This window comes from Mytilus edulis, chromosome 5 (assembly GCF_963676685.1).
Source record: "Mytilus edulis chromosome 5, xbMytEdul2.2, whole genome shotgun sequence".
NCBI classification, from domain to species: domain Eukaryota; kingdom Metazoa; phylum Mollusca; class Bivalvia; order Mytilida; family Mytilidae; genus Mytilus; species Mytilus edulis.
Window position 1 is genome coordinate 13,302,928 of NC_092348.1, and position 13,969 is coordinate 13,316,896.

General features: G+C 29.5%; 1 protein-coding gene across 10 annotated transcripts in view; it reads left to right on the plus strand.

Moving 5' to 3' along the window:
- The window catches only part of LOC139523011 (protein CBFA2T1-like), a 102,385-nt gene that overhangs the window by 62,811 nt on the left and 25,605 nt on the right, over positions 1-13,969 (plus strand). For 4 of the 10 annotated variants that reach the window (XM_071316729.1, XM_071316728.1, XM_071316727.1 and 1 more), the window contains one exon: positions 10,002-10,051. The exons of the other annotated variants lie outside the window; for them this stretch is intronic. In XM_071316729.1, the coding sequence (XP_071172830.1) occupies positions 10,002-10,051 (50 nt within the window). The remainder of the gene's footprint in view (positions 1-10,001; positions 10,052-13,969) is intronic. 10 annotated transcript variants of the gene reach the window in all.

A 13,969-nucleotide genomic window follows, 5' to 3' on the forward strand; every position in this document is an offset into this window, starting at 1 on the left:
TATATTGCCAACTTTTGATACTGTCAATGCATTTGGAATGCACAACTAGCACAGTTGTAGTATTAATTTTGTTCATCTTTCAAATATATATATGATCTGAATCAGTAAAAGTTCAAGGTCAGAATATTTTTGTTTATTTCAGATCAGTCATCACTTCAGTCAAAACATTTTTTTTTAAATTTAAAAATCTGTCAATTTTAGAGAAAAATATGCTGCTGAAAGTTAAATGTTCAATCTGATAAATAATATTGCATGATTTAAAAAAGAAAGTAAAGCTCAGATAGTATATTTGCAACTCTTGTCTTATTGGGAATCATATCTCATCTTATTTTTATGTTAAACATGCTTTATAATTGTATGGCATTTAATGTTATTAACAAAATAGCAGTTATAATGTTCTGTCAAGGATTTCGTCAACAATTACTTGTATAACTACTAATAATTTCATAAAATGCTGACAATATTAAAACCTTCACTTATTTTTAGCAATTTAGTAATTCAACATTTAAAATGTGAACATTGGTGACATTCACAAATTCAGAAAGAGTATTTTTTTGTTTGTATGATTGCAGTTTAACTGTTCTGAAATATTTCTTTATTTGACTGCACAAAAATTTGCATCCATAAATAACGGTTTTGAAGTATTTACATAGCTGATTAAGTACTATATTGACTGGTGAAAGAGAAATTGATATCTTTGAACCAGTGTATTAAAAGTGATTTGAACAGGGATAAAGATTGTTACTTAGTGTGGGGTTATAATGATAAAGTGGTATTTAATGGGCCCTTTTCTGTCAGAGAAATTATTGTATTGGTTAATGTTACAGCCAAGTTCTTACTAACGAGTTTTGTTTTTGAAAAACTGGGAAAATACAACATCTTTTTAACCTTTGATAGTTTTCAAACAAATATTGTATAAATAGATAATAATGAAATAAATAAAACAGATAGATAAATAGATAAAAACTTCACAACTAACATTTACTCAGACTTTAAAGGAAATTAAGAAATGTTTTATCATTCAATCTCAAACAAATATTTTTATGAATGAATAATAATGATGGAAAAACAAATGTATAAATAAAATGAATAAATAAATATATACTTCAACTAACATTTACTCAGACTGAAAATTTGAAAGGAAATTAAGAAATGTTATGATATCATTTCTCAGACTTGTGCAATAATTAATATCCTGCTGATAATCTTTTCCATGTAGTTTCCCCTGCACGACATGTAGTTGAATAAATATCTTGTTTTTATAGATAATTTAACCCTCATGTTGACAAAAAACTGTTTTAATTTGGCCTCCATGAACGTTATTGTGTTTTCTTTTGAACTTTGTAAATACTGCGGGATTTTCCCGTAATAACAGAAAATTGTATTGATGCGATGCAGGTATTATTAGAATTGTCTTCATTAACTTCTAAGACCATGTTATACACGGACATATGTCAAACCATATGTGACAATCTGTCAGCCATTGAACGCTACACCCTGTCCTCCACTGTAACAATACCATTGGATCAGTGCTGGTAACCGAGGTGTCGATAGAGTCAAGTAAATAAACCCTATTAAAGGTATCTTGAATAAGCAGATTAACACTTGAATTGCTTGTAATTGTCGCTTGAATTGAGAAGTAATAATTTGTTGCATTGATTCAGAGGTGACAAGCTAATGATGAAATTTTGAAATATCTGACATATGGCTACAAGTTTACACAAAAGAAAGATCCATATCATTATTAAGTTGGTGCTTATGTTTGACAATTATATTTTTATTCTTATTCAATTACATGGTGTTTCTATGTTCATTGGAAATCAATTTAAATGTTATGATAATTATTTTCTTAACTTTTTAAGTAATATTTTTTCCCAATAAAGATAAGGAAAAAACAAGGCTATAAGAATTTAAAGAGATTAATTTGTAGTATGCATGGCAGGCCTTAATTTTTTACATTCTTAACACGTGTGACTTATTGTCATTTTTATTTTTTTTTTCATTTTCAATAATTTACCACAATATATTGATATATATACAACATACATAAATACATATATATGTATTAAATCTTACATGATTTCCGTAGACTGAAACAGCTGTATATATTCTAATTTTGTCTACTTTGGATTTGATTATTTATAAAATAATAATGTACAGCGTGTTGCCTATATATATATATATATTTAATACCATTTGATATTAAACCTACAGGATATTGTATTGTTTCCCACTTTTTGGTAGCACATGGTTTTCAGTTTAAATGGTCACTGCTGGGGTAACATTTAATGCTGTATTTTTATGCCCCACCTACGATAGTAGAGGGGCATTAATTTTTCTGGTCAGTGCCTCCGTTCGTCTGTGCGTCTGTTCGTCCGTCTGTGCGTCCGTCCGTTCGCTTCAGGTTAAAGTTTTTGGTCAAGGTAGTTTTTGAAGAAGTTGAACTCTAATCAACTTGAAACTTAGTACACATGTTCCCTATGATATGATCTTTCTAATTTTAATTCCAAATTAAAGTTTTGACCCTAATTTCAGGGTCCACTGAACATAGAAAATTATAGTGCGATTGGGACATCCGTGTACTTGGGACACATTCTTGTTTGGTCATTGTTTGGACAAGGTTGTTATGACATTAAGAGACAATAATCAATCTATTAAAAATTATACTTGCAAAATAAAATTTTGAATCATACCATTGAAATTAGACCCTTGTATTTGTGTTATGTGAACTCAAGATATTTTGTCTTGTTTTCCGTGTTGTTGTATTGTTGTCACAAAGGCATATTTTTAGAATCTCCATTATTTATTATTTATTTCAAGTTTGGTTGACATAAATATGCTGGTTACAAGTTGTCATGTCAATCAAAATCTAACATTATCAACCAACAGAACAAGTGAAAAACAACTGGCATATATATTCCTGACCAGGTAGAGGCTTCAATGGCAGAACATTTGTTTCCTCCCTTTGAAAAATGTATCTCTTTTTTAATGTTAAAATATAGACCTGCTTAAATTCTCTAAAATTTTAAGATTTTCTTAATGTAAAATAAAAAATTGATGGTTATTTTGAAGATATTATTTAATGGATAGAGGTTTTTATTAGTCAAATTTCTTTTGTTACTGTTGACAAAGTCAAGCATGGCTATGCCAGCTGATCACAGGCATTTTATGTAAAGATAAATTATGGAGAGAAGAGCTTATGAATTGTTCTTAATTCATTGAGTCAAACTAACCAGATGAGGTCTTACAAAAATTAATGCAACCTTTAAATAGATTTGAATTTGTGTGACAATAACGTTTTTGTTGAAATATATTTTAGAATAATTTGTAGTCTTTCGTTCCTGAGACATCTAACTGAATTTAGACTTTAATACTGGACATACAATGAGTGTAAATGCAGCACTCACTATATGGTATACACCTATTTGTGCATGCAACAATAAAGAAATCAGATAATGTACAGCCGGCTCTTTTAAAGTACATGTAAGCTTTTTGGCAACACGATTTACTTAAAGGGAAATTCCGCGATTTTTTACTTATCATCTAATTATGTTCATCTTAACATAAAAAACACATTTGCAAAGTTTTAAATTTATATTCCTTCTAATAACGGAGAAAATCAAGTATTTGTAACTTTTTTGGTTGAATTCTCGAGTGGGTCGTGACGTATTAGCCCGATTTATTGAATTCTGGGAAAAAATAAAATCTGTTTAACTCTTATAGCTTATCGACAATATACGTAATTAAAAGCGCACAGCTGACGAATGGTCGAAGTTATAAACCACAATATAAGAATGAACGAAAGTGAATATGCATATATATACCGTTTTGTATTGATTGAATTAAACTCCTATAAAATTATCTCTAGTAAATGTTTTTGAATAAATTTAATTAATTATTGTTGAGATTTTTTTCATAAAATATTTATTGAACATTTTTACTGATATTGAACTGAAAATATTTCAGTTCTATTTACCGTTATTGTTTTGATAATCATTTCAATGCAACTAATGTGTGAGCAGAGTGTGTATATTATTTTGTAAAGGTCACTGTATATTTCTCGGCTTGAGGTCAATTCGTTTACCTTGTAGCTATTTAGCCGCAGGTGTGAGTTCAAGCGTACACAGGTATAAATGTTGTTATTTGGAAAGGATAAATAGAAAGGATTAGAGTATATGCTGTCATGATGTTAATACATTAAGATTAAATACACGATGAGAATAAAGATACAATAATTAAATTGTGTAAATTAATTGAAAATAAAATTCAGATTCGTAATTCCGAAAGTGTATAAAAATAAAAGGAAACAATTTTTGATTACTTTCTTAGCGGCAATTGGCGTAAAGATTCAAATATGAAGCAAAAAATAGTAGTTTTAATCTTTAATAAAAACTAAATGCAATATTACCCAATTTGATATACCATTGTACATCTGTTTGATATCATTGACTTTACCGGAATTTCTTAACTTGTATTCAAATCTGGCTGTGTTTACATGCTAATAAAACTATTGCAATTTTAAAGTTTTTAATTGACAAAAAAATACAACATACAACATGCATAATTTTTTTTTAGTTTCTTTTTAACATTTTATTCTTACATAATTAAATTCATTTGACAATCATTTACACGAACTTTTTGTGAAAAGAATACTAATTATCTAAGCTAAGGCATTATATCTTTTGAGGATTTTTGAGGATTTTTTTAAAAATTCTATGATAATAGTTGTGCAATGTTGAACATGATAGCCGTCATTAATCCAAATAAGTAATACAGTAGTTGTAATAAAAGTTATACTTTAGTCATGCATTACAGATATTGACGAATTTATAATAGTTCGTTCATACATCGTTGTTCATGAAACAATCATTATTAGTATACATGTAAGTTTCCTGACGTATAAGAGCCATTGAGGATGAGCTCCAGAGAAATCAGACTAGTTGCGTTTCGTTCGTTTGTTTGTTGGGAAAGGAGAGGAAATGCAACCGCTTGTACAGATAAACGACAGAATTACCATACAAGCATTTATAGTCAACACAATCAGAAAGAGTTCCCATCGTTAGACGGGGAATATGAAGGCTTCCAAGAATGAACAAGTGACATGTCTAACTCTGAACAGTTAGAGAACAGACTATCGACATCGAACGCTTGTTCTTGATATTTGAAACTGTATGCATATATATATACGTATACGTTTATGATATAGTGATGAGTTCTGACAAAAACTAAATTCCTTCATGGTTATATCTTGCCATACGTTTATATTGGTTTGTAAGGTGATTACTCAAAATCGTTATTTGAAAATCCTGTTTGTGAGATGTAGATTCATTTCAATACAGAAATTTCGTCTATATATTTCACAAGTGTATAACACGGAGAAGCTCTGAAGGTTCATTACTCCCATTTTGTTTGGGTGTGAACCATCGATGTTTACAGCAATATCAAGGAATAAGGTGATGATGGTAGAAAGAACTATGGGCGTCATGTGGCAAATATTACATGCATATCGGACAATGAGTTGTCAATCTGTATGAAAAGTTTTCCAATACAACCATATTATTGAGAAGGAATGTTTACATGCTATACTCTCGTACTAGTATTACAGGGTTCTTGTGGCGTTCACCTTAGACACACATCGTTTTAACGATGTTTAAAAAAAGACAGAACCAATTTAATGTCATATTTCCCTATTTTTTAAATATAACTAAAATTCTTTTATCTGACAAGAATATCCCTATTTAGCGAACAAGTAATTTATTCTTTTTTCGGTTATTGAATACCAAGAAAGAAAATAAATCCCGAAATTAATTTGAAACTTTGATACTCAAAAGTTTCCCAGCAAAATATTCACATCCCCTGGGGATAATTAGTGTTCGTCCAGTGGCATATATAACAATTGTGATGACGAACTCCTTCCTTTGTTTGAGAACAATCTTATTGAAATATAAATCTGTGATTTTCCTAGGTCCACAGCTTCAATGAACCAAAGCAAAAGTTATACATCGACCTGTATTTAAATCAAATTGGTTCTCTTCTTCTTTTGGTATACAACTGTAGTCTATCGACATTCGATGATTACATACTGTTGGGATACGTTGGCTAGTCTATTTACAACACTTTTACCCCTATTTATTCAAAATATATGTTTTTTTCTTATGTTCAATGTATACACGTATATATTTTAAATTGCGCTATAGTTCCGTAACTTTATATCCAGTCGTATAAACGAATCGTCGGCAAGTGCGTACATTTTTTTAAATCAATATTTCTGGTCTGTTCCAATCTGTCCTTCACTATTGACAATGACTATATATTACATTTTCCCAAATTCACCCTTGGAAAAAATATTTAAATAGATTTTAATTTCATCGGGTATTATTTATATATTATGAATTATATTCTTTACACCAGAAATGTTATTTATAAACAAGCGTATGAGTTTAGTAATGACAAGTAAGACAGAGTTGTATATTATACATCTGATAGTTCAAAATGGAAAGTTATAAGTTATAAGTTATCAGCCGTGTACACTGATCAATACCTGCAGAAGTGAAACGATGCATGAACTTGCAAGCCCGACAGGAAATCGCTTGAATACCTGGACGTGTCACCTCACACCCCTCACACTACCTTTGGAAGTAATACCTTTAGCCATGCTGGTGATCAGATAAGGGAAGATCAAAATATATTTGAAAAAAGTTTATTACTTTAAAGAATTATGAACAAATTAGATTTTCGAAAACAATTTTCACGGAACACTTATTTATGATTTCAACTTTGACTTTTCACCTAATTCCAATATCAACAGTTTAAAAACAACAGACCATGGTAATTAAAAAAAAAGTAAGAATATTTTCCGTATCAAGTTAGTTAGTCGTATTAAACAACCGTACGATTGACAAGATATCGACACGCAATTACGACTACATCGGTTACTGTAGTTTTGTTTCTTTGTGGTTTATAGACATATCGTTTTTATTCATCGGGAAAGAAGACAAGATGGCGGATCTCGGAGAATTGATACTCTAAATTTAAAATCGATGGTGATCGCTTATCTAGCGGAATAAAACTTTAATATCTATGAATTTGAACATTTTTATACAGAATGAACATAATATCAATTTTTGATTTTTTTGCGAAGTTTCCCTTTAAGAATCAGTGAATTATTAACTCAGTTTTGAAATGTCTAAAGTGACATAGAAAGTTTTGATTTAGAGTTATAATACTGGGTGTAAAATTAATATCAGATCTTTGTTTCTGATGTTACAAATTTTATAAACTTGGGGAGTATTATGATTGACATATTGTTGAAGACTATGTGGTCTTCTAGATGTTGGTTTGTTAAATTTAATAGCTTGTTGACAAATATACCTCACATCTCCTTTTAGAAATTTGGAGTTAAAAAAATAATCATTTTTTTCTATCCATAAATATGGCTAATACATTGATTCTCTTGTAAACTTCTTTAAGTTTACAGAAAACTTCTTTTGTTTGCAAATAAACTTGTGTCATGGATGCTTAAATAGGAATAAAAATCAAACAAATTACCACACTCCACCCCCTTGTCAGAAATAGAAATCTGCAGGAATTAAAATTCAGTAACCAAATATAAAAGATTAAAAGATACTGATGACACTTCTTTCACCTGATCAAACTATTACATAGTGTTAACTGATCAATACCTTCTTATTATTACACCTGACCTAATGTATTTACACCTGTCTCACAGATTATCATATTGATACACCTGGAGAGTCATACCTGGCCAAGATCAAAGAGAATTTCACCTGGTTGACTTTAAAATATGTTTAAAGGTAATAAACTGTACATTAAATCAGACTATAGAAATAGTTTGTTAAGTGATAATGTGTATTATGATAACTGTAACTAATTGATGGAAAGCTGTAAAAATAATTTATTCATCACTTATAAAATTGTAAAAGATTTGAGGGTAGAAATTTATTGTAATCTAGCAAGATTACAATATATGTACAAATATTTTGTTCTGTTTATTAAGTTTTATTGTTACAGATTTAAGGGTAGAAATTTAGTAATTTAGCAAGATTACGACTTGTTCTAATATTTTGTTCTGTTTCTAATTTTATTTATAAAACAATATATCTTTGATATTGTCACAATTTCTTCAGATCGTATACAGAAATAAAACAGAATACTGTGAGGACAATTATAAAATCCAGATCACCATTTCTGTATTTGGAAATATAGATTTAATTAAGGGCAGAGTGAGTATGTTTGTTCATTCCAAAGACCAGGAAGAATAAAGTTGAATAAGGTCGTATTTCAAGTGCAGAAAGGACAAAACATTGCAAATAGGTTGTTCTTTGTAAGAATGAAAAAGCAATCGAATGACAGAAAAAAACAATATTTGACATCTGATATTGAAAACTAATAATTTCCGACATTGTACATTTTAACAAAGCAAAACAAATATAATTCTGTTAACCTTCCCTCTATCTCATTGACCAAGAGAACCTTTTAATATTTGTATCAAACAAAAAATAACAAAGTTTTATATGACTTTATTCCAAAATTTATTAATTACAATACCAGTATCCAGATGATACCAGACTTGTTATTAAATCAGGGAGATTTTTTTTTAGAGAAAACTGTAATTAATCAATGAACTAATTCCACAGATAGGAAAACATCTGGATGGAGTCTGGCCTGATATTTGACAAAATTGGAGAAAAGCTGATTTTCTTTGGCTATCTTAACTTTGCAGTCTATGTAAGGACTTCATAAAGAATGATAAGACAGTATAGAATTTAATTACATACCTTGGAAGAAAAGTATCAGTTTAAACATGGTACCAAGTGATAATGTTAAAACACTATAGAAATGTCTTCTCTGTAAGGCATTGATAACTCTCCTTGACTTAAAACAAAGAGGATCCTGATGGTAGGACAACAATGTTCATTCAAAATTCATAATTGACATTGATGAATAAATGTCCTCGGTCATTTATCCAAAGTATCTGTAGAAGTAAGAACTATTGAAATAGATATTAAAAAACCAAAGAAATATATCTGGTTTACGATGAAATTGTTGTCTCCATTACAAAATCTTGACTAAAATTGGAGACTCAGATATTTTAAATGATTTACTACTGGACTTGAAGCAAACAACAATCGTTCTCAGCTTGTATACTTTAAAATTAAAAGATAATTTTTAAAAGTGGAAATATTAGTAAAAACAGTAAAGAGATATACATATACATGTAGTTATCTGCGTAGTACTTATAATTGAAATGAATATTTAAAAAAAAATCAGAAATGATAAATCTAGTTTAAAATAAATTCATTGTCTCTATAACAAAATCTTGATTAAAATCAGACTGATTATCTTGCGTGATTATTACTGAAAACAAATAACAATCAATCTATCTTGTATGATTTAAAATTGAAAGATTTTTTTTTCAAAGTGGAAATCAGTACTACACGTAGAGATAAAATTTGCATTTTAAGAAAGACTTGAATACAATATAGTATGGTCCTGTTATATACCTGAGATACTTTATATAATATTTCAATTAGGAAAACAATTAAATGTAAGTGATATAAAACACAGACTTTCAATTAATAATTTAAAGGTAATTAATAGTATTTATTTTCGATTGAAATTGATTTAAAATTGGGAAATTATCATTTCAATATTTTTTTTCAAATGGCAGGTTCCCAAGCTTATGATCAATTGCAGGTTTTGCAATATTTCCAAATTAAAACACAATACAATATATTTTGAAATAGAATTATTGAACCAAAATCAATTTTGGAACAGAGTGAGATTTCTCAGTCCTGTTCCATTCCCAAGAAAAAAAGTTTTGGTCAATTTTTTGCCTGCTCCTTCCAATAAAACAATGATTTTGCCAGAGCTAATATTTGATCTAATATAGAATTCAGCATACAGTATTATTGGGCCATCTGCTGTTTGTCAAATTATTTCTCATATTTATAAATTATGGAACAAAAATGTCTTTGTAGTTTATTAAGCATGCAGACTCCAGACAATACAGACAGTTTATCGGAAACAGGTATATATAAGATTTTCTTTTAATTGACTTGACCTTTAACTTTTTCTTTAATATTATTATTATATAACTTATAATAAGACTTTTCATTTTAATTTTTCATATTTTTTTTGTCAAAAGTTGTTTTATTTTAGAGTTCCAGACACATGACTCGTAATTTTAAGGGCTCACTAAATTAAAAAACATTGAATTAAAAGCTACCTTTTTTGTACTGGATTTTTTTTCTGCATCAAGGAATGATATACAAGAGTTTCAGATTTTACCGTTTGTAGGCCAAAATAATGACATCATGAAAAAAGCAGCAGTGATAAAAAAAAATTGTAATAATGCTGTTTCGTTGGTTTTGATATAATCCACTAGAAAATTTTTGATATTTTCACAAATAAAACTCAGTCAAATTGCTGTTTTAAGACAAATATGGGACAATATAACTACTGGTAGACAGAAACAAAATAACTTGATAACTTTTGAAATTTTCTGAATATTTGTGTAAATTAGTATTGAAAATGTGAATAAATGACGAATACATCATTATAAAAAGAGCTAATAGAAAGCTGTTTCCGTTTCATAGAGTTGTAATAATAGAGTTATTGAATATAAAATACACACTAGGCAGCTTTATGATGAAAATATCTATACAATACTATTCTATTTGAATAAATAATTGTTCTATTTTAGTAAGAATCATAATATAATTAGCTATTATAGGACAAAAGACCTCTTTTATACCTTATCTTTGACATCTAAAAATATACCATATATCTCAGTGTGGTTCTCCTTTTATTCATATATACATGTATAACTTTTGTAAATTTGTTCTTAGATATACTCCTGTTGTTAGTACAATGTACTCGTAATCTGTTGTGATATTACCTGTTAAATTCATCTGGTAGGTAATTTTTCTTCCTTGTATGTACAGTAATCTGTATCTGACCTGAAAGCCACATTTGAAATCTTGTATGTGCTAATTGTCTCACTTTTCAGGAACTTGTATGTTCTTTCAGTGTGTCCCACAATCCCTGAACTTGTATGTACCAAGTGTTCCATGATCCCTCAGAATTTGTATATTCTGTGTTTTCCACAATCCCTGAATTTCTAAGTTCTGTGTGTCCACAATCCCTAAACTTAAATGTTCTGTGTGTCCCACGATTCCTGAACTTGTATGTTCAGTGTGTCCCACAATCCCTGAACCTGTATGTGCTTAGTGTCCCATGATCCCTGAACTTGTATGCTCTGTGTGTCCCATGATCCATGAACCTGTATGTGCTTGGTGTCCCATAATCCCTGTACTTGTATGTTCTATGTGTCCCACAATCCCTGAACCTGTATGTGCTTACTGTCCCATGACCCCTGAACTTGTATGTTCTGTGTGTCCTATGGTCGCTGAACTTGTATGTTCTGTGTTTCCCACTTTCCCTGAACCTTTTTGTTCTGTGTGTTCCATGATCCCTGAACTTGTATGTTCTGCGGTGTGTCCCACGATTCCTGAAATTGTATGTTCTGTGTTTCCCATGATGATGATGATCCCTGAATTTGTATATACTGAATGTGCTCCATAATCCCTGAGCTTGAATGTTCCAAGTTTATCACGAACCATGAACATGTATGTGCAGAGTGTCCCGCCATCTCTGAACTTATATGTACTGTGTGTCCCCCAATCTCAGAATTGTGAATTTATCAAGTGTCCCTGTACTTGTATATACATTGTGTGTAGAGAACAAAATTGTAAATTTCTTCCACTATCTTCTAGATTGTAAATATTTTTCATCTCATAATACTTCAAATTGTAAATATTTTCCCACTATTCTCCAAATCTTATACTGTAAACATGTACATTTTTTTTCTGTGGGGTCACTGTAATTTTCACAATAACAAAAAAAAAAGCATTTTAGGCAGGTGTTAAATTCAGTAATGGAACAATAAGTTTGTATTTCAAGTCAATATTAGTTAACATGGTTATTATAATCAGCAATTTGTTATAATGGAGTTTTGAATTATAATTTGAAATTAAGAAGTTTTTAAAATAAAAAAAAAGTGAATTGATGCAAAATTAGTAAATGTTCAATAAAAGAAAAAGAAACCGTTTTATAGTTTAAATGGCTAATGAATTATTTCTATTTCTATGGAGATGTCACTTTGTGATTCAATAAATAGAACTATTTAGTGGCTGTAAAGTCAGATGAAGATCCATATATGTTAAGGAAAGAATTGGCAGGACTATAATCCAGCTTTTTTCAGAGAAAACATGAGGCTATGAGGGCACTAATGCTGTTATATTTTGATACCACTATCATATCGATGAAAAAACATGATTTGGTCCAATGATTGTAGGGAACTTGGATAAACATATATTGTATAAGCAAAGAAAAAAGGATTTCTTAACTGTTTCTTGTTGGATTGTTCAGTTTTGTTTAAAACTTCAATTTTATTCTTGTCTAATTAGCTTCCAAAAATTGAATAACAAGCATACCTTTTAAAGGTATTTGCAGACATATGTTGCATGCATGTATCAAGTTGGAATCACATGTTAATATTTTATGAGTATATATGGTAGTGTCACATCAAGGAAAACAAATATATGTGCGAAAATTCAAAATGAACTCCTGGAAAGATTTGCTAATTAGATAATATTAAAACTGTAATATATCACTAACATTGTGCAACGAAAACATGTTTTGATATAAAGCAAATGACACTTCCAGTGTATAGATTTCTTTAAAGAAAAAAATATTTTCGCAAGATTAGGTATTATTTAGGGTGTTAATTTTTACAAGGTGTATATATAATAAAATGACAATATGAAAAAGCTTCTTGTATATTTCTCTGGACAAGGATACTAAGGTCCTATTTTACAATAGCATAGCAGGGTCCTATTGTACTGGACAAGTATACCAGTGTCCTTTTTAACTGGACAAGTATACCACTGCAAGGGTCAATCTTTGACTGGACAAGTATATTAAGTCTTATTTCACTGACCAAGTGACATCCTAACATAAGGTAAGGAACTACAATTATAAATGCAAACTTCCTGCATGATCTTTTTTTTCATTGGAGAAAATCAAAGATGGGTGTATGAAATTACCAAGTGTATTTCGTTTTTAGTCATTTCTTAAAATTTTTATATCAGGGCATTCTATTATATTTAACTTTCTCTTTGGATTTTATATGAACATAATGGTATGTTTCTGATCACATCATCACTAAAGGTTCTAATGCCAAAGGGCAATCTAGTAATTTGTTTCTTTTTGTTTTTAGGAGAACATTAAAATTAATTAACGGCTTTGAGGCTATGTAATTTAATGATGATAATGCATGAGACAATATAATTTGACAGGTGAAGATGATTCCAGTTTTATCTCATGTTTTTATCAGAAATTGATTTATGAATGTAAAAAAGGAAGATTTTACTTTGCAGCTGTGGAAACAGGTGAAGTTGTCAGTGTAATCCTTATTTATTCAGGGTACCATTCCCAACTTTAACAGGAAACCTGGAAATCTGATCATGATAATTCTTAAAAAGTTTTGGAATGCATTTTTTTTCACATTTATCAAAAATCTGTTGAGATGACATCATGCAATTCATGTGATAATGTACTTTTCCTGTCATCTTTGAATGTCTGATATTGGTTTAAAGCTTTGGTATAGAATCAACTTGAAACTTTAATACATTTATTATGAAATGACCTTTTTAATATTTATGTTAAATGAGTGTTTTGACCAAATTGACCCAGATTACACAGTTTACTGATCATGCAAGTATTATAGTTAGAGTTTATTTAGGGCATGGTAACTCTTTGAACTCAGCATCATGTTTTTACTCTATTTGTCCTGACAATTTCAACATTTATAAACCATCCTTTAAATGATTATCTCAATTGTATTCTGTTTTATTGTTAATGATCAAAATTAATGTGAATTCTC